The sequence below is a fragment of the Chiloscyllium plagiosum genome, unplaced genomic scaffold, assembly GCF_037043375.1.
Source record: "Chiloscyllium plagiosum isolate Xiang-an unplaced genomic scaffold, Cpla_swu_hap1 HiC_scaffold_10, whole genome shotgun sequence".
Lineage (NCBI taxonomy): Eukaryota > Metazoa > Chordata > Chondrichthyes > Orectolobiformes > Hemiscylliidae > Chiloscyllium > Chiloscyllium plagiosum.
In genome coordinates this window covers 24,557,866-24,578,027 of record NW_028270148.1, presented here as the reverse complement: position 1 = coordinate 24,578,027, position 20,162 = coordinate 24,557,866, and the positions used below count along the sequence as shown (strand labels likewise).

Genomic DNA, 20,162 nt, shown 5'->3' with positions numbered 1-20,162 from the left:
ACCTCCCTCCCCCCAAGACCCGTCCGTCTTGCCTGCCCCACCTTCCTCCCCCCAAGACCCGTCCGTCTTGCCTGCCCCACCTTCCTCCCCCCAAGACCCGTCCGTCTTGCCCGCCCCACCTCCCTCCCCCCAAGACCCGTCCGTCTTGCTCACCCCACCTCCCTCCCCCCCCAGAGACCCGTTCATCTTGCCCGCGCCACCTCCCCCCCCCAGAGACCCGTCCGTCTTGCCCGGCCCACCTCCCTCCCCCCAAAACCCGTCCCCCTTGTCCACTCCACCTCCCTCCCCCAAGACCCGTCCCCCTTGCCCACTCCACCTCCCTCCCCCAAGACCCGTCCCCCTTGCCCACCCCACCTTCCTCCCCCCAAGACCCACATCCCTTGCCCGCCCACTTCCCCCCTCTAGACCTGTTCCCCTTGCCCGCCCATCTCCCTTCCCCCAAGACCCGTCCCTCTTGCCCACCCCACCACCCTCCCCCCAAGACCCGTCCCCCTTGCCCGCCCCACCTCCCTCCCGCCAAGACTCGTCCGTCTTGCTCGCCCCACCTCCCTCCCCCCCCCCAGAGACCCGTCCATCTTGCCCGCGCCACCTCCCTCCTCCCCCCCAGAGACCCGTCCGTCTTGCCCGCGCCACCTCCCTCCTCCCCCCCAGAGACCCGTCCGTCTTGCCCGCCCCACCTTCCCAACCCGCCACCACCTTCCCACCCCCCCCCCCCCCCCCGAGACCAGACCCCTTGACGCCCCAAGACCCATCCCCCTTGCCCCCCCACCACCTCCCCCGACCCGTGCCCCTTGCCCACCCCACCTCCCTCCCCCAAGACCCGTCCGTCTTGCCCGGCCCACCTCCCTCCCCCCAAAACCCGTCCCCCTTGTCCACCCCACCTCCCTCCCCCGACCTGTCCCCCTTGCCCACCCCACCTCCCTCCCCCCCAAGACCCACATCCCTTGCCCGCCTATCTCCCTCCCCCACAAGACCCCCATCCCTTGCCCGCCTATCTCCCTCCCCCACAAGACCCACATCCCTTGCCCCCCCACTTCCCCCCTCTAGACCTGTCCCCCTTGCCCGCCCATCTCCCTTCCCCCAAGACCCGTCCCTCTTGCCCACCCCACCACCCTCCCCCCGACCCGTCCCCCTTGCCCACCCCACCTCCCTCCCCCCAAGACCCGTCCCCCTTGTCCACCCCACCACCCTCCCCCCAAGACCCGTCTCCCTTGCCCACCCCACCTCCCGCCCCCCAAGTGCTGTCCCCCTTGCCCCCCACCTCCCCTACTCTAGACCCACCCCCCTTGCTCACCCCACCTCCCTCCCCCTCAAGACCCACCCCCCTTGCCCCCCCAGACCCTTGTCCACCCCACCTCCCCCCCCCCAAGATCTGTCCACCTTGCCCACCCCACCTCCCTCCCCCCCCCACCCAAGACCCACAACCCTTGCCCCCCCAAGACCCGACCCTCTTGCCCACCCCACCTCCTCCCCCCAAGACCCTTCCACCTTGTCCACCCCACCTCCCTCCCCCCAAGACCCGTCCCCCTTGTCCACCCCACCTCCCTCCCCCCAAGACCTGTCCCCCTTGTCCACCCCAGACCCTTGTCCACCCCACCTCCCTCCCCCCCCCCCAAGATCTGTCCACCTTGCCCACCCCACCTCCCTCCCCCCCCCCCCCAAGACCCACAACCCTTGCCCCCCCCAAGACCCGTCCCCCTTGTCCACCCCACCTTCCTCCCCCCCAAGATCTGTCCACCTTGCCCACCCCTCAAGACCCATCCCCCTTGCCCACCCCACCTCCCTCCCCCACAAGACCCATTCCCCTTGCCCCCACCTCCTCCTCCCTCTAGACCCGTCTCCCTTGCCCATCCCATCCCACCAAGACCCATCCCCCTTGCTCACCCCACCTCCCTCCCACCCAAGACCCGTCCCCCTTGCACACCCCACCTCCCTCCCACCCAAGACCCGTCCCCCTTGCACATCCCACCTCCCTCCCACCCAAGACCCGTCCCCCTTGCCCACCCCACCTCCCTCCCCCACAAGACCCATTCCCCTTGCCCCCACCTCCTCCCTCTAGACCCGTCTCCCTTGCCCATCCCATTCCCCCCAAGACCCATCCCCCTTGCTCACCCCACCTTCCTCCCACCCAAGACCCGTCCCCCTTGCACACCCCACCTCCCTCCCACCCAAGACCCGTCCCCCTTGCACACCCCAACTCCCTCCCACCCAAGACCCGTCCCCCTTGTCCACCCCACCTCCCTCCCACCCAAGACCCGTCCCCCTTGTCCACCCCACCTCCCTCCCCCCCAAGATCCGTCCCCCTTGTCCACCCCACCTCCCTCCCCCCCCCCCAAGATCTGTCCACCTTGCCCACCCCACCTCCCTCCCCCCCCCCCCAAGACCCACAACCCTTGCCCCTCCAAGACCCGTCCCTCTTGCCCACCCCACCTCCCTCCCCCCCAAGACCCACATCCCTTGCCCCCCCCAAGACCCGTCCCTCTTGCCCACCCCACCTCCTCCCCCCAAGACCCGTCCCTCTTGCCCACCCCACCTCCTCCCCCCAAGACCCAATCCCCTTGCCCCCACCTCCTCCCTCTAGACCCGTCTCCCTTGCCCATCCCATCTCCCTTCCCCCAAGACACATCCCCCTAGCTCACCTCACCTCCCTCCCAACCAAGACCCGTCCCCCTTGCACACCCCACCTCCCTCCCCCCCAAGATCCGTCCCCCTTGTCCACCCCACCTCCCTTCCCCCTCCCCCAAGATCTGTCCACCTTGCCCCCCCCCACCTCCCTCCCCCCCCCCCCCCCCAAGACCCACATCCCTTGCCGCCCCAAGACCCGTCCCTCTTGCCCACCCCACCTCCTCCCCCCAAGACCCGTCCCTCTTGCCCACCCCACCTCCTCCCCCCAAGACCCGTCCCTCTTGCCCACCCCACCTCCTCCCCCCAAGACCCGTCCCTCTTGCCCACCCCACCTCCTCCCCCCAAGACCCGTCCCTCTTGCCCCCACCTCCTCCCTCTAGACCCGTCTCCCTTGCCCATCCCATCTCCCTTCCCCAAGACACATCCCCCTAGCTCACCCCACCTCCCTCCCAACCAAGACCCGTCCCCCTTGCACACCCCACCTCCCTCCCCCCCAAGATCCGTCCCCCTTGTCCACCCCACCTCCCTTCCCCCCCCCAAGATCTGTCCACCTTGCCCACCCCACCTCCCTCCCCCCCCCCAAGACCCACAACCCTTGCCCCTCCAAGACCCGTCCCTCTTGCCCACCCCACCTCCTCCCCACAAGACCCGTCCCTCTTGCCCACCCCACCTCCTCCCCCCAAGACCCGTCCCTCTTGCCCACCCCACCTCCTCCCCCCAAGACCCGTCCCTCTTGCCCACCCCACCTCCTACCCCCAAGACCCGTCCCTCTTGCCCACCCCACCTCCTCTCCCCAACACCCGTCCCTCTTGCCCACCCCACCTCCTCCCCCCAAGACCCAATCCCCTTGCCCCCACCTCCTCCCTCTAGACCCATCTCCCTTGCCCATCCCATCTCCCTTGCCCATCCCATCTCCCTGCCCCCAAGACCCATCCCCCTTGCTCACCCCACCTCCCTCCCAACCAAGACCCGTCCCCCTTGCACACCCCACCTCCCTCCCACCCAAGACCCGTCCCCCTTGCACACCCCACCTCCCTCCCACCCAAGACCCGTCCCCCTTGCACACCCCACCTCCCTCCCAAGACCTGTCCCCCTTGCCCACCCCCCAACCCATCCCCCTTGCCCACCCCACCTCCCAGCCCCATACCCTTCTGCACGACCTCCCGATATCCCTCTGACCCCAGTCCCCTGGATCCTCCCTTCTCCCCCTCCTGGGTAGGTTTTCTACACTCACTCTCTGGTCCCGCATCTCCTTCTCCTGTCTTAGCCCACTCTCCTTTCTCTCACACCTTACCTTCTCCCCCACGGGATCCATTGACCGTGCCTGCCTGTCAGGCTGTCCCTGCTGCGAAGGGCCTCCTCCCTGGGTGACGTTGGGGCCGTCGCTTCCTGTGCGGTTGCCCAGGCTCCTTGTGACGAGCGGCTCCGGGGTGAAAGTTGGCGGCGGTGGCGGCTCCTTCCTGTCTCACAGCTGCTTCCAACATGGCGGCGGCGGCGGCGGCAGGGAGAGGGGCAGCGGCCGAGGCCGACTCGGACTGGCTCCTCACCCGCGACGGCTGCCTGAGCTGCGAGGAGGGCCTGCGCAGCCTGGCCTACCACCCGTCCCTCAACGCCATCCTGGCCGTCACCAACCGCTCCACCGTCAAAGTCATCGACGGCACTTCGGGCGCCGTGCTGCAGGTGTCCCGGTTAAACGGTGAGTTATGACGGGGTGAGGGAAAACCGAGGAGGCCCCGGTCCGGCACACCTCCCAGCTGGGCTCCTCCAGCGAGGCAAGAAAGGCCGGTTAGAAGCGCTGGGAGCGGGTGACTGGGTGGAGGATCGAGTGGGTGGGGTTGGGACGGGGGAAGGTTGGCACTGACGGGAATAAGAATCTGGGGGTGGGCGACAGGTCAAGGCCCGGGGCTTCGCTCAGACTGCAAGGCCGGGGTTGGGACAGGACAGGCCCGGCCGGGGTGATGTTGCCTTGTTGTGATGAGAATGTTGGGCTTGTTCACCGGCCCGGTTTATAAGCATGATGGGCCGGAAGCTGGCCTGTCCCTCTGCCCGGAGCCTGGGCCAGAAGCTGTCCCTGGGAAGGAGAGTGGGGATATGGTGCGATTTGGGGATTAAATGTACAATACGATGATCCACCGAGCCCTTTATTTTCATCCTCTTCTCCGATTAGCTTTCACAGACCGGTTCTGTTTCTCTTCCCACATACCCGGAACCGCCGGTTTCCCTCTAGCTTTTTTTTTGTTTCTCTTTCTCTGTCCCCTGCATTTTTTGCTGTTTAAAATGGCCCAGAAATAGCCTGTTTTCCCTGTCATAGTGCTCTGTTCTGGAAACAAAATGTATTGATACATGTGCCATAAAATGTGTTACACACGCACATTTGTACTCCTTTCTAAATGTGAACATAATTGGCATAAGCATTCTATATGTTAAATGTGCTCAAATATATGTTCACAATTGTCAATGTAGATCGAAAATACAGGGTAACGTGCATCCAGGTAGGCACGCTTATACATGATAACTGTATCCATAACTTTGCTTCCCTATTTAATATTGGTATATCACTGATTTGTAATTGGTAGTGTACACTTATTTATGTATCCATTGTCCACATTTACATTTCAATTTTACTGTCTTTTACTAATGAGTCAAAATTGACCGGATCAAGAAGTGGATCACCTTTAATATATACATGCTTTCATCTTGCGGTCTCAGGACTTTGTGGGAAAAAGTTAACAAATGAGGATGACATTTGTCTACATGTGAAATCTGAGATTTCTTTGTGCTATAATTATGTTGTTAACTGGAAGTAATGTTTGTGCAGCAATAAATTTCTGATCTATTTCCTCATTGTAGCAATGCTTTTAAGTAGTTCAGTAATAAATCCCAGTTCAGATCCTTGTTATCCACTAAACCTATTTTACATTCTACAATTTATTAAATTCTGAGTAAGCTAATTGGAGCCCATTGTTATTGTTTGTTTATTGAATATTATTTATACCATTCCTTTAAACTATGAAGTTTTAGGATACTCTTTTTGGACTAATTTACATCATTTTAATCATTTGGATAATCTCTGACATTAGAAACCTTAGCTAAAGTCAATTCTTTATGAAATGTACAAAATTTAAAATTTAAAAATTAGTTGTCATCTTTCAAACATCCCTTTCATAGTCTGCTTCAATTTTTGTTTTCTGTGCAATTTTGTTCTTGTGGTCAAAAGGATGACTCAAGGTCATCAATATTTAAGACTGTCAAGAAATCCAGTGGGTAATTCAGAAGAGACTTCTTTACCCAAGGAATGCTAAGAACATGAACTTGGAACCACAGTGAAGTGAATAGTATTGATCCGTTTAAGGGGAAACTAGACAAGTATATGAGCGAGATGGGAATAAAGGGTTACGACAGTAGATTTAAATCTGGTAAAAATTCTTGAGTAGAACATAAACAGTGTCATTGGGCCAAATGGCTTGTTTCTGTGTTTTATATTCTGTGTAATTCAGTAATGTACGAAAAGTCTGAATGGTAGATGAATGCAAAATTCAAGAAAATCTAACTACACTGTGCACTACAGTTTACTCTAAAGACATTGAATTTATACAGTTCAGTTGCAGCTCAAAGGACTGCAGAGCTGTTGAATTGTTCAATTGCTGACTTTTGTGCATTATAATTTTATAATTCAGCATAGATGTACTCAATAACATGCTACAGTTATGTTTTCAAACCAAAATATTGAAGTAAAAAGCAGATAATCACAGTTGTAGCATTACCGATTTGATTTAATTTGCAAGAATACATCCTGTTTGGATCATTGTCCAAGTGACTATTTACGAAGGTATAGCCATATTTCCAGAGCAGTCTGTGGTTAATTTATGGATAAGATTGTGGATTCCTCAAAAGTATGTACTTGGAGTGTTTGGATAGTACAATGTAAGCATATAGTCACAACAGAATGATATAGTTATATCTTATCGTGAAAGTATTTTACACAAAACCTTTTATAATACTTCACTGATCCAATTTACTTTTGCTTCATGAAAGGTTCATAACCATTTAAGCAGTGCTGATGTCCCCCCCCACCACTGTTTATATGCTGAAAGGTAGTGATTCATTTCTTTCCAAACGCCTTAATGATGAGCTAAGGCCTTCTCCACTCATCTGACCTCCGTCTGCTCAGTCCATTCTTTCTTCTAAGATCAAAGTAATCTCTTCAACCCTGAGAAATATTATTCAATTTTTAAGTTAACAGCAACCCTACTCTTACATTGTGCTGATGATCTCAAGCATGGAATATAATACTTCTTGTTATGTATTTTGAGTAACTTACAAACTAGTGAGTAATAAAATTTAAGAGTCCTATGTTGGGTGATTGTGAATCATGCACCTTGAGTTAAAACTCTTGTGAAAAGCATTTTTTGATGTTTAAGTTTTTAATGTCTATCCAGATAAATAGATGAGATATTACACAATGATATTTTACTACTGCTAGGACTGTGATTGTACTCCCCAGCATAAAAATACTAGGTTCTGGATTTAGCAAGAAATTCTTGTTACTGTTGGAAATTTGGTGTCACATGATTGTCCAAAAAAAAATGAACAATGATGAAGGAAAAGAAACTAGGAGTCAAGATCTGGAAGGCATAGGTTTAGGGTGAGGGGGGAAAGATATAAAAGAGACCTAAGGGGCAACATTTCCACTCAGAGGATGATATGTGTATGGACTGATCTGCCAGAGGAAATGGTGGAGGCTGGTACAATTGCAACATTTAAAAGGCATCTGGATGGGTATATGAATAAGTTTAGAGGGATATGGGCCAGATGCCGGCAGGTGGGACTAGATTGGGTTGGGAAATCTAGTCGGCATGGACGAGTTGGACAGAAGGGTCTGTTTCCATGTTGTACATCTCTATGATTCTGACTATTTTATATGAAGTGAAATCAGAAATTGCTGGAAATGAATTGTACCCGTGAAGAGAATAAAAGATAAGGTAGTGTTTATGATAAATGGTGTACCTGAAACATAAGCTTGTATTTTCCTTTCATAAATGTTGACAGACTTATCACCAATATTTCATTTCTGAATGATAAATACTTGATACAAAGCCTAAAGTCCTAATACAGCTATGATTATCATTGATTTTAGGAAACTTTGTGTTTCAGTGAGAGTTTTGATCTGACAGACTCTGTTTTAACAACTCTGTGCCCTTGTCTGTACTTTTTATCTTACGTTAGACAACATTTTTGTAATTAAAAAATGACTTTTTTCTAATAAAAAAGAGTGCAGTTGAATTGTTTAACTTGGAGATTGAGTAGTGATAAAATTAGTTTGATATGATTTGTGGAGTCTGAAACTGAATTGATTAGAGAGCAATTGTGCCTCAAAGATTGGGAAAGGATTAGGCAGGTAGAATGAGAAATGAAGAAAACTGGACCTGATATCAAAATAGCATGCTATTGTAAAGTAATGCCTGGTGTATGAAGTAACTGCTGAAAATTCAATGTGTGTATATATAATGTGATATAAGGTGGCTTTTTTTCTGTGATAATTTTGAGCTACAAATTTAGTTTATTCCTGCAGCATGTTTATGAAGAATTGTCACTGGAGTCAAAACCTTAATTCTATTTTCTCACCACTGATGCTGCCAGACCTGCTGAATTTCTCCAGCAATTTCTGTTTTTGTTGTTTACTGAAAATTAACTTTTGGTTTTTAGGATGCCCTGATTCTCTTTGTTTTGTGCACAAGTGCACTTGTCACTGACTACCAGGTGCAACCCGTTCAAGTATTTTCATTTATAGGGAGCTTGACTTCCTTGGTTGTGCTCTTGTTTCTTCCTACGTTATGTTTATAAGTGAGCAGGAAGTGATCAATCTGCTTCAAATTCTTCCCCTCACTGACCTATTTTTGACAGCACTAAGTTCCAAAAGAAAATCTGAATGTATTCCGTTTAGCCATTTATGTTCTATGACTCAGTAAAGCAGAAATTATATTTCCCATGTAGAAATGCTGAATTAGCTAAGTATATAAGCAATTCTGTAACCTTGGCAGCTACATTTCCTTGATTACTATTCAGTTAAAACATTTTATTTGGGGTGGGTGAGTGCCAGGTATGGCAAGACTTAACAATTCCTGAATTATGTTGATATTGCACAATTTTCAAAAGGAAATCATTGCAGTGCACATGGACACCCTTTCACTTCAAAACTCCAGCTACCCCATTTTCCAAAAATCCATTGGAGAAAGATTGCTGTGCTGTAAAAGTCTCCCTCCTAGAGTGGAAGAGCCTGTTGGCCAAAGGCATGCTTATTTGTTGTTGTTACATTGACCAGCTGAAAGTTGTCATGTGTAAATTGAACTGTCTTAGCTGTAATACTGGTGCTATAACCCCTTTACTTGTCCAGGCTTCCAGGAGGAATGACCATGAATGACATTGCAGAGAATATTTACTAGCACCTGTAGAACAGAACTGGAGCATTTGATGGGAAGGGTTGCCAAAGATTTTGCCCCTGGAATGTTTTTATTCTTACTCCTGAAGCTGATTTCTGAAAGATTAATCTTTTGTACTGTTGCTCTTTTTTTAAATGACATAGGTGTTGTAATGCACTTCAGTAGCATGATGCTATTTGGATAATTTCCCAGAAGTTTGGAGTGTACTACAGTACTGGGAGTAGCATTCAGGACCTGCAGGAATGTTTATTTTCACCTGAGCTGTTAGTAGCTGGGACTGACTAGGTGCCATTCAATCAGAGTCGATGTTAAATTTTGCTGCATGATGCCTTTGGAACTGCCCCATTTAAGAACTGTGTTGTGCAAACTTATTTTGAAACTTAAAAGGAATTCTTTCCACACTTGCACCACTTAGTTTATGTAGTTGAAGTAATTGTGCTCTCCCTCCAATCTGCAACTGTTCTGCATTTTGTGTATTTAAAAACCAACAAAATGTGAATTTTTCATTGCTGGTCTATGGACTTCACTGACAAGGTCAGCAATTATTGGGCACCCCTAGATACCCTTGAAGATGGTATTTATAGTTTGAAGTTGAGATTGCATGTCACTTTTCTTAATTGTTAATACGATATAGATATATCTGATTAGTCATCTATTCACCCTTCCTGCTTAGAATCACAGAAACCCAAATGTGTTGAAGCAGGTCACTTAGCCTGTTGAGTCCACACCGACCATCTGAAGGCATCCCACCCAGACCCCACCTCCCTACTGTATGACCCTGCATTTCCTATGGTTAACCCACCTACCCTGCATGGCTAATTCACCCAGCCTACACATCTTTGTGTGAGGAAACTGGAGCAACCAAAGGAAACCATGCAGACATGGGGAGAACGTGCAAACTCCACACAGACAATTGCCCGAGACTGAAATCAAACCCTGGTCTGTGGTGCTGTGAGGCAGCAATGCTAACCATGAGCCAATTGCTGTTGAGAAGGTGGTGGTGAGCTGTTTTCTTGAACTATGCAGTCCTTGGGATGTAGGGACACTCAATGCTTTTAGGATTTTGACCCAGTGTCCGTGAAAGAACAGTTTTGTTTCAAATCAGGATAGTTTGTGGCTTGGAGATGAACTTCCAGATGGTGGTGTTTCAGTGCACCTGACCTTCTATTTCCAGGTGGTATAAATCACCGGGTTAGAAGATGCAGTTGAATGAACCAAAGTGTGTTGCAGTGCATCTTGTAGATGATAACATGGCCACTGTGTGTTGTCAGTAGTGAAAGGAATAAATTTTGAAGATAGGTGGTGAAGTAGGATGTTAATACAGATTGCTTGTCCTGGATGATGTTGAGGATCTTGTGTTGTTGAAGGCACACACATCACGGCAAGTGGAGATTATGCAACACTTCTACCTTAGAGATGGTAGATAGGTATTAGGGAGACAGGGTAGAGTTTACTTGTCATAGAATTCCTTGTCTCTGACCACAGTTAGAGGGAACTTACAGATGTTAATGTTCCCATGTCCCTTCTACTTGTAGACAGTATAAGTTGCATGGTTGGAAGGTGCTGCTGAAAGAGCTTTGAAGTGATACTGCTGTATATCTTTTAGAATGGACACACTACAGTAACTGTTTACGATGAGTGGAAGCAGTGGTTGATGAATCAATCAGTTGGACAGCTTTGTCACGGATGGTCGAGAGTGTGGTGCTGGAAAAGCACAGCAGGTCAAGCAGCATCTGAGGAGCAGGAGAATCAACGTTTTGGGCAAAATCCCTTCATCAGGAATGGGGTTGTGAGCTGAGGGAGGGGGTGGGGCTAGGGGGAAGGTAGCTGAGAGTGCGATAAGTAGGAGGAGGTAAGGGTGATGGTGATAGGTTGGAGAGGAGGGTGGAGCAGATAAGTGGGAAGGAAGAATGACAGGTGATGAAGGCAGTGCTGAGTTAGAAGGTTGGAACTGGGATAAGTGGGGGGGAAGGGAAATGAGGAAATTGGTGAAATCCACATTGATGCTGTGGGATTGTCGGGTCCCGAGGCGGAAGACGAAGGTTTCTTCCCTCAGGGATCTGTGTTAAGGCAGTGGCGTCAGAGGTGGCATAGGTCCTGTATCTCCTTGGCAGAGTGGAAGGGGAAGTTGAAGTGTTTGGCCAGAGGGCGATGGGGTTGGCTGGTGCGGGTGTCCCGGAGATGCTCTCTAAAGCGCTCTGCGAGTAGGTGGCCTGTAGAGGAGACCGCACTGGATACAGTATATGACGTGTGGAAGTGCTGATTGATCTGGAAGGCTCTTTTGGGGCTTTGGACAGAGGTTGAGGAGCCTTGGATGGAGGGGAGGGGGGAGTGTGGAAAGAGAGGGGTAGAGTGAGGAGGGAGAGGGGAGTGTAGAAAGGGGGGTAGAGGGGAGGGTGGAAAGAGGGCGGTAGAGGAGGGGGGGTAGAGGGGAGGGTGGAAAGAGGGGGGTAGAGGAGAGGGGGGAGGGAGAGGGGAAGGTGGAAAGAGGGTGGTAGAGAGGGGAGTGGGGGGGAGTGTGGAAAGTGGGGGTAGAGTGGGGAGGGAGAGGGGAGTGTAGAAAGAGGGGGGTAGAGGGGAGGGGGGAGGGAGAGGGGAGGGTGGAAAGAGGGTGGTAGAGAGGGGAGTGGGGCGAGTGTGGAAAGAGGGGGTAGAGTGGGGAGGGAGAGGGGAGTGTAGAAAGGGGGGGGGAAGGGGGTAGAGAGGGGAGGGGGGTAGAGAGGGGAGGGGGGTAGAGAGGGGAGGGGGGTAGGGAGGGGAGGGGGGTAGGGAGGGGAGGGGGGTAGGGAGGGGAGGGGGGTAGAGAGAGGAGGGGGTGGGGAGGGGGGTAGAGAGGGGAGGGGGGTAGAGAGGGGAGGGGGGTAGAGAGGGGAGGGGGGTAGAGAGGGGAGGGGGGAGAGAGGGGTAGAGAGGGGAGGGGGTAGAGAGGGGAGGGGGGTAGAGAGGGGAGGGGGGAGAGAGGGGTAGAGAGGGGAGGGGGGTAGAGAGGGGAGGGGGGTAGAGAGGGGTAGAGAGGGGAGGGGGGTAGAGAGGGGTAGAGAGGGGAGGGGGGTAGAGAGGGGAGGGGGGTAGAGAGGGGAGGGGGGTAGAGAGGGGAGGGGGGTAGAGAGGGGAGGGGGGTAGAGAGGGGAGGGGGGTAGAGAGGGGAGGGGGGAGAGGGGGGTAGAGAGGGGAGGGGGGTAGAGAGGGGAGGGGGGAGAGAGGGGTAGAGAGGGGAGGGGGGTAGAGAGGGGAGGGGGGTAGAGAGGGGAGGGGGGTAGAGAGGGGAGGGGGGTAGAGAGGGGAGGGGGTAGAGAGGGGAGGGGGGTAGAGAGGGGAGGGGGTAGAGAGGGGAGGGGGTAGAGAGGGGAGGGGGTAGAGAGGGGAGGGGGGAGAGAGGGGGGTAGAGAGGGGAGGGGGTAGAGAGGGGAGGGGGTAGAGAGGGGAGGGGGGAGAGAGGGGGGTAGAGAGGGGAGGGGGGAGAGAGGGGGGTAGAGAGGGGAGGGGGGAGAGAGAGGGGTAGAGAGGGGAGGGGGGAGAGAGAGGGGAGGGGGGAGAGAGAGGGGTAGAGAGGGGAGGGGGGAGAGAGAGGGGTAGAGAGGGGAGGGGGGAGAGAGAGGGGTAGAGAGGGGAGGGGGGAGAGAGAGGGGTAGAGAGGGGAGGGGGGAGAGAGAGGGGTAGAGAGGGGAGGGGGGAGAGAGAGGGGTAGAGAGGGGAGGGGGGAGAGAGAGGGGTAGAGAGGGGAGGGGGGAGAGAGAGGGGTAGAGAGGGGAGGGGGGAGAGAGAGGGGTAGAGAGGGGAGGGGGGAGAGAGAGGGGTAGAGAGGGGAGGGGGGAGAGAGAGGGGTAGAGAGGGGAGGGGGGAGAGAGAGGGGTAGAGAGGGGAGGGGGGAGAGAGAGGGGTAGAGAGGGGAGGGGGGAGAGAGAGGGGTAGAGAGGGGAGGGGGGAGAGAGAGGGGTAGAGAGGGGAGGGGGGAGAGAGAGGGGTAGAGAGGGGAGGGGGGAGAGAGAGGGGTAGAGAGGGGAGGGGGGAGAGAGAGGGGTAGAGAGGGGAGGGGGGAGAGAGAGGGGTAGAGAGGGGAGGGGGGAGAGAGAGGGGTAGAGAGGGGAGGGGGGAGAGAGAGGGGTAGAGAGGGGAGGGGGGAGAGAGAGGGGTAGAGAGGGGAGGGGGGAGAGAGAGGGGTAGAGAGGGGAGGGGGGAGAGAGAGGGGTAGAGAGGGGAGGGAGAGGGGTGGGGAGAGAGAGAGGGGTAGAGAGGGGAGGGGGGAGAGAGAGGGGTAGAGAGGGGAGGGGGGAGAGAGAGGGGAGGGGGGAGAGAGAGGGGTGGGGAGAGAGAGGGGAGGGGGGAGAGAGAGGGGTGGGGAGAGAGAGGGGTAGAGAGGGGAGGGGGGAGAGAGAGGGGAGGGGGGAGAGGGAGGGGTAGAGAGGGGAGGGGGGAGAGAGGGGGGAGGGGGGGAGAGAGGGGGGAGAGAGAGGGGAGGGGGGAGAGAGAGGAGTAGAGAGGGGAGGGGGGAGAGAGAGGGGTAGAGAGGGGAGGGGGGAGAGAGAGGGGTAGAGAGGGGAGGGGGGAGAGAGAGGGGTAGAGAGGGGAGGGGGGAGAGAGAGGGGTAGAGAGGGGAGGGGGGAGAGAGAGGGGTAGAGAGGGGAGGGGGGAGAGAGAGGGGTAGAGAGGGGAGGGGGGAGAGAGAGGGGTAGAGAGGGGAGGGGGGAGAGAGAGGGGTAGAGAGGGGAGGGGGGAGAGAGAGGGGTAGAGAGGGGAGGGGGGAGAGAGAGGGGTAGAGAGGGGAGGGGGGAGAGAGAGGGGTAGAGAGGGGAGGGGGGAGAGAGAGGGGTAGAGAGGGGAGGGGGGAGAGAGAGGGGTAGAGAGGGGAGGGGGGAGAGAGAGGGGAGGGGGGAGAGAGAGGGGTAGAGAGGGGAGGGGGGAGAGAGAGGGGTAGAGAGGGGAGGGGGGAGAGAGAGGGGTAGAGAGGGGAGGGGGGAGAGAGAGGGGAGGGGGGAGAGAGAGGGGTAGAGAGGGGAGGGGGGAGAGAGAGGGGTAGAGAGGGGAGGGGGGAGAGAGGGGGGAGAGAGAGGGGAGGGGGGAGAGAGAGGGGTAGAGAGGGGAGGGGGGAGAGAGAGGGGTAGAGAGGGGAGGGGGGAGAGAGAGGGGTAGAGAGGGGAGGGGGGAGAGAGAGGGGTAGAGAGGGGAGGGGGGAGAGAGAGGGGTAGAGAGGGGAGGGGGGAGAGAGAGGGGTAGAGAGGGGAGGGGGGAGAGAGAGGGGTAGAGAGGGGAGGGGGGAGAGAGAGGGGTAGAGAGGGGAGGGGGGAGAGAGAGGGGTAGAGAGGGGAGGGGGGAGAGAGAGGGGTAGAGAGGGGAGGGGGGAGAGAGAGGGGTAGAGAGGGGAGGGGGGAGAGAGAGGGGTAGAGAGGGGAGGGAGAGGGGTGGGGAGAGAGAGGGGTAGAGAGGGGAGGGGGGAGAGAGAGGGGTAGAGAGGGGAGGGGGGAGAGAGAGGGGAGGGGGGAGAGAGAGGGGTGGGGAGAGAGAGGGGTAGAGAGGGGAGGGGGGGAGAGAGAGGGGTGGGGAGAGAGAGGGGTGGGGAGAGAGAGGGGTAGAGAGGGGAGGGGGGAGAGAGAGGGGAGGGGGGAGAGAGAGGGGTAGAGAGGGGAGGGGGAGAGAGGGGGGAGAGAGAGGGGAGGGGGGAGAGAGAGGAGTAGAGAGGGGAGGGGGGAGAGAGAGGGGTAGAGAGGGGAGGGGGGAGAGGGGTTAGAGAGGGGAGGGGGGAGAGAGAGGGGTAGAGAGGGGAGGGGGGAGAGAGAGGGGTAGAGAGGGGAGGGGGGAGAGAGAGGGGTAGAGAGGGGAGGGGTAGAGAGGGGAGGGGGGGAGAGAGAGGGGTAGAGAGGGGAGGGGGGAGAGAGAGGGGTAGAGAGGGGAGGGGTAGAGAGGGGAGGGGGGAGAGAGAGGGGAGGGGGGAGAGAGAGGGGTGGGGAGAGAGAGGGGTAGAGAGGGGAGGGGGGAGAGAGAGGGGTGGGGAGAGAGAGGGGTAGAGAGGGGAGGGGGGAGAGAGAGGGGTGGGGAGAGAGAGGGGTAGAGAGGGGAGGGGGGAGGGTAGAGAGGGGAGGGGGAGAGAGAGGGGTGGGGAGAGAGAGGGGTAGAGAGGGGAGGGGGGAGAGAGAGGGGTGGGGAGAGAGAGGGGTAGAGAGGGGAGGGGGGAAGAGAGGGGAGGGGAGAGAGAGGGGTAGAGAGGGGAGGGGGGAGAGAGAGGGGAGGGGGAGAGAGAGGGGTAGAGAGGGGAGGGGGGAGAGAGGGGGGAGAGAGAGGGGAGGGGGGAGAGAGGGGAGGGGGTAGAGAGGGGAGGGGGAGAGGGGGGTAGGGAGGGGGAGAGAGGGGGGTAGGGAGGGGAGAGGGGGGTAGAGAGGGGAGGGGGGAGAGAGAGGGGTAGAGAGGGGAGGGGGAGAGAGAGGGGTAGAGAGGGGAGGGGGAGAGAGAGGTAGAGAGGGAGGGGGAGAGAGAGGGGTAGAGAGGGGAGGGGGAGAGAGGGGTAGAGAGGGGAGGGGGGAGAGAGAGGGGTAGAGAGGGGAGGGGGGAGAGAGAGGGGTAGAGAGGGGAGGGGGAGAGAGAGGGGAGGGGGAGAGAGAGGGTAGAGAGGGGAGGGGGGAGAGGGGGGTAGAGAGGGGAGGGGGTAGAGAGGAGGGGGAGAGAGGGGTAGAGAGGGAGGGGGTAGAGAGGGGAGGGGGGTAGAGAGGGGAGGGGGTAGAGAGGGGAGAGGGTAGAGAGGGAGAGGGGGTAGAGAGGGGAGGGGGTAGAGAGGGAGGGGGAGAAGAGGGGAGGGGGAGAGAGGGGTAGAGAGGGAGGGGGGAGAGAGGGGGTAGAGAGGGGAGAGGGGAGAGGGAGGGGTAGAGAGGGGAGGGGGAGAGAGAGAGGGGTAGAGAGGGAGGGGGGAGAGAGAGGGGTAGAGAGGGGAGGGGGGAGAGAGAGGGTGAAGAGAGGGGAGAGAGAGGGGTAGAGAGGGGAGGGGGGAGAGAGAGGGGTAGAGAGGGGAGGGGGGAGAGAGAGGGGTAGAGAGGGGAGGGGGGAGAGAGAGGGGTAGAGAGGGGAGGGGGGGAGAGAGAGGGGTAGAGAGGGGAGGGGGGAGAGAGAGGGGTAGAGAGGGGAGGGGGGAGAGAGAGGGGTAGAGAGGGGAGGGGGGAGAGAGAGGGGTAGAGAGGGGAGGGGGGAGAGAGAGGGGTAGAGAGGGGAGGGGGAGAGAGAGGGGTAGAGAGGGGAGGGGGGAGAGAGAGGGGTAGAGAGGGGAGGGGGGAGAGAGAGGGGTAGAGAGGGGAGGGGGAGAGAGAGGGGTAGAGAGGGGAGGGGGGAGAGAGAGGGGTAGAGAGGGGAGGGGGGAGAGAGAGGGGTAGAGAGGGGAGGGGGGAGGAGAGGGGTAGAGAGGGGAGGGGAGAGAGAGGGGTAGAGAGGGGAGGGGGGAGAGAGAGGGGTAGAGAGGGGAGGGGGAGAGAGAGAGAGAGAGGGGTAGAGAGGGGAGGGGGGAGAGAGAGGGGTAGAGAGGGGAGGGGGAGAGAGAGGGAGAGAGGGGAGGGGGAGAGAGAGGGGTAGAGAGGGGAGGGGGGAGAGAGAGGGGTAGAGAGGGAGGGGGGAGAGAGAGGGGTAGAGAGGGAGGGGGGAGAGAGAGGGGTAGAGAGGGGAGGGGGGAGAGAGAGGGGTAGAGAGGGGAGGGGGGAGAGAGGGGTAGAGAGGGGAGGGGGAGAGAGAGGGAGGGGGAGAGAGAGGGTGGGGAGAGAGAGGGGAGGGGGAGAGAGAGGGGTAGAGAGGGAGGGGGGAGAGAGAGGGGTAGAGAGGGAGGGGGAGAGAGAGGGTAGAGAGGGGAGGGAGAGGGTGGGAGAGAGGGGTAGAGAGGGGAGGGGGGAGAGAGAGGGTAGAGAGGGGAGGGGGGAGAGAGAGGGGGGGGAGAGAGAGGGGTGGGGAGAGAGAGGGGTAGAGAGGGGAGGGGGGAGAGAGAGGGGTGGGGAGAGAGAGGGGTGGGGAGAGAGAGGGGTAGAGAGGGGAGGGGGGAGAGAGAGGGGAGGGGGGAGAGAGAGGGGTAGAGAGGGGAGGGGGAGAGAGGGGGAGAGAGAGGGGAGGGGGGAGAGAGAGGAGTAGAGAGGGGAGGGGGGAGAGAGAGGGGTAGAGAGGGGAGGGGGGAGAGGGGTAGAGAGGGGAGGGGAGAGAGAGAGGGGTAGAGAGGGGAGGGGGGAGAGAGAGGGGTAGAGAGGGGAGGGGGGAGAGAGAGGGGTAGAGAGGGGAGGGGTAGAGAGGGGAGGGGGGAGAGAGGGGTAGAGAGGGGAGGGGGGAGAGAGGGGTAGAGAGGGGAGGGTAGAGAGGGGAGGGGGGAGAGAGAGGGGAGGGGGGAGAGAGAGGGGTGGGGAGAGAGAGGGGTAGAGAGGGGAGGGGGGAGGAGAGAGGGGTGGGGAGAGAGAGGGGTAGAGAGGGGAGGGGGAGAGAGAGGGGTGGGGAGAGAGAGGGGTAGAGAGGGGAGGGGGGAGAGAGAGGGGTGGGGAGAGAGAGGGGTAGAGAGGGGAGGGGGAGAGAGAGGGGTGGGGAGAGAGAGGGGTAGAGAGGGGAGGGGGGAGAGAGAGGGGAGGGGGGAGAGAGAGGGGTAGAGAGGGGAGGGGGGAGAGAGGGGGGAGAGAGAGGGGAGGGGGGAGAGAGGGGAGGGGGGTAGAGAGGGGAGGGGGAGAGGGGGGGTAGGGAGGGGAGAGGGGGGGTAGGGAGGGGGAGAGGGGGGGTAGAGAGGGGAGGGGGGAGAGAGAGGGGTAGAGAGGGGAGGGGGGAGAGAGAGGGGTAGAGAGGGGAGGGGGGAGAGAGAGGGGTAGAGAGGGGAGGGGGGAGAGAGAGGGGTAGAGAGGGGAGGGGGGAGAGAGAGGGGTAGAGAGGGGAGGGGGGAGAGAGAGGGGTAGAGAGGGGAGGGGGGAGAGAGAGGGGTAGAGAGGGGAGGGGGGAGAGAGAGGGGTAGAGAGGGGAGGGGGGAGAGAGGGGAGGGGGAGAGAGGGGGAGGGGGTTGCGTTTAACCGCCGAGCGTGGGTTGTTGGCAACCGCTCTACGAGAACTGACGGCTCCCAGTTCCGGTAACACGTAGAGTGAGTATAAACCAGACCCGTTGTAAGTACGAGACCTGGTTGTGGCGACGCTGCGGGGAATAAAACACTTATATTCTAGCAGACTCGCCTCTTGGCTGTTTGTTCTGTGTCAGACTACTTTCCTGCGAGCCTGGTCCTTGACCTTGAGAATTTTTTAAAACATCATGGTAGATGGGATCAAGGAAAACCCTAAGGCTTTCTATAGGTATGTCAGGAATAAAAGAATGACTAGAGTAAGATTAGGACCAATCAAGGATAGTAGTGGGAAGTTGTGCATGGAATCAGAGGAGATGGGGGAAGCGCTAAATGAATATTTTTCGTCAGTATTCACACTGGAAAAAAAGACAATGTTGTCGAGGAGAATACTGAGATACAGGCTTCTAGACTAGATGGGATTGAGGTTCACAAGGAGGAGGTGTTAGCAATTCTGGAAAGTGTGAAAATAGGTAAGTCCCCTGGGCCAGAGGAGATTTATCCTAGGATTCTCTAGGAAGCCAGGGAGGAGATTGCTGAGCCTTTGGCTTTGATCTTCATGTCACCATTGTCTACAGGAATAGTGCCAGAAGACTGGAGGATAGCAAATGTTCCCTTCAAGGGGAGTACTTATAGACCAGTGTGCCTTACTTTGGTTGTGGGTAAAGTGTTGGAAAAGGTTAGAAGAGATAGGATTTATAATCATCTAGAGTGGAATAAGTTGATTAGTGATAGTCAACACAGTTTTGTGAAAGGTAGGTCGTACCTCACAAACCTTATTGAGTTCTTTGAGAAGGTGACCAAACGTGGATGAGGGTAAAGCAGTGATGTGGTGTATATGGATTTCAGTAAGGCATTTGATCAGGTTTCCCACGGTAGTCTATTGCACAAAATATGAGGCATTGGATTGAGGGTGATTTAGCAGTTTGGATCAGAAATTGGCTAGCTGAAAGAAGACAGGGTGGTGCTTGATGGAAATATTTATCCTGGAGTTCAGTTACTATTGGTGTTTCCCAAGAATCTGTTTTGGGTCCACTGCTGTTTGTAATTTTCATAAACAACCTAGATGAGGGCATAGAAGGATGGATTAGTAATTTTGCGGATGACATTAAAGTCAGTAGAGTTGTGGATACTGCAAAAGGATATTGTAGGTTACAGAGAGACATGAATAAGCTGCAGAGCTGGGTTGAGCTGTGGCAAATGGAGTTTAATGCAGAAAAGTGTGAGGTAATTCACTTTGGAAGAAGTAACAGGAATGCAGAGTACTGGGCTAATGGTAAGATTCTTGGTATTGCAGATGAGCAGAAGGACCTCTGTGTTCACCTACATAGCTCCCTGATACTTGCCACCCAGGTTCTATAGTTGTTAAGAGGGCATACGGTGCGTTTGCTTTTTTTAGTAGAGGCATTGAGTTTCAGAACCATGAGGTCTTGCTGCAGCTGCACAAAATTTTGCTGTGGCCGCACTTGGAGTAATGCATACAGTTCTGGTCACCGCATTATAGGAAGGATGTGGAAGCTTTGTAAAGGGTTCAGAGGAGATTTATTAGGATGGTGTGTGGTATGGAGGGAAGGCCTTACAAGGAAAGGCTGAGGGGCTTGAGGCTGTTTTCGTTGGAGAGAAGGTAGTTGAGAGGTGACTTAATTGAGACTTATAAGATAAACAGAGGGTTAGATAGAGCTTTTTTTCTTTGGATGGTTATGGCTCACACGAGGAGGCATAATTTTAAATTGAAGGGTGATAGATATAGGACAGATGCCAGAGGTAGTTCCTTTACTCAGAATAGTAGGGGCATGGAATGCACTGCCTGCAACAATAGTAGACTCCCCAAATTTAAGGGCATTTACATGGACATTGGATAGACATATGGACAAAAATGGAATTGTGTAGGTTAGATGGGGTTCAGATTGCTTTCACAGGTTGGTGCAACATCGAGCGCCGAAGGGCCTGAACTGCGCTGTAATGTTCCATGTTCTCTGTTTCATAAGTTCTTAATTTATCAGTATTTGAATGAAGTAAGTGCTTAGAATTACTATGATGTGATGAACTTTTGAAG

At 56.0% G+C, this 20,162-nt stretch overlaps 2 protein-coding genes across 8 annotated transcripts in view; one reads left to right on the top strand and one right to left on the bottom strand.

Moving 5' to 3' along the window:
- exo1 (exonuclease 1) overlaps positions 1 to 4,057 on the bottom strand; it is a 90,351-nt gene extending 86,294 nt beyond the window's left edge. For all 3 annotated transcript variants that reach the window (XR_015758368.1, XM_087991211.1, XM_087991212.1), the window contains exon 1: positions 3,920 to 4,057. The gene's annotated coding sequence lies outside the window, so the exon portion shown is untranslated. The remainder of the gene's footprint in view (positions 1 to 3,919) is intronic.
- Positions 4,058 to 4,107: 50 nt separating this feature from the next.
- birc6 (baculoviral IAP repeat containing 6) overlaps positions 4,108 to 20,162 on the top strand; it is a 256,819-nt gene continuing 240,764 nt past the window's right edge. For all 5 annotated transcript variants that reach the window (XM_043695518.2, XM_043695521.2, XM_043695519.2 and 2 more), the window contains exon 1: positions 4,108 to 4,321. In XM_043695518.2, coding sequence (XP_043551453.2) covers positions 4,108 to 4,321 — 214 coding nt within the window. The remainder of the gene's footprint in view (positions 4,322 to 20,162) is intronic.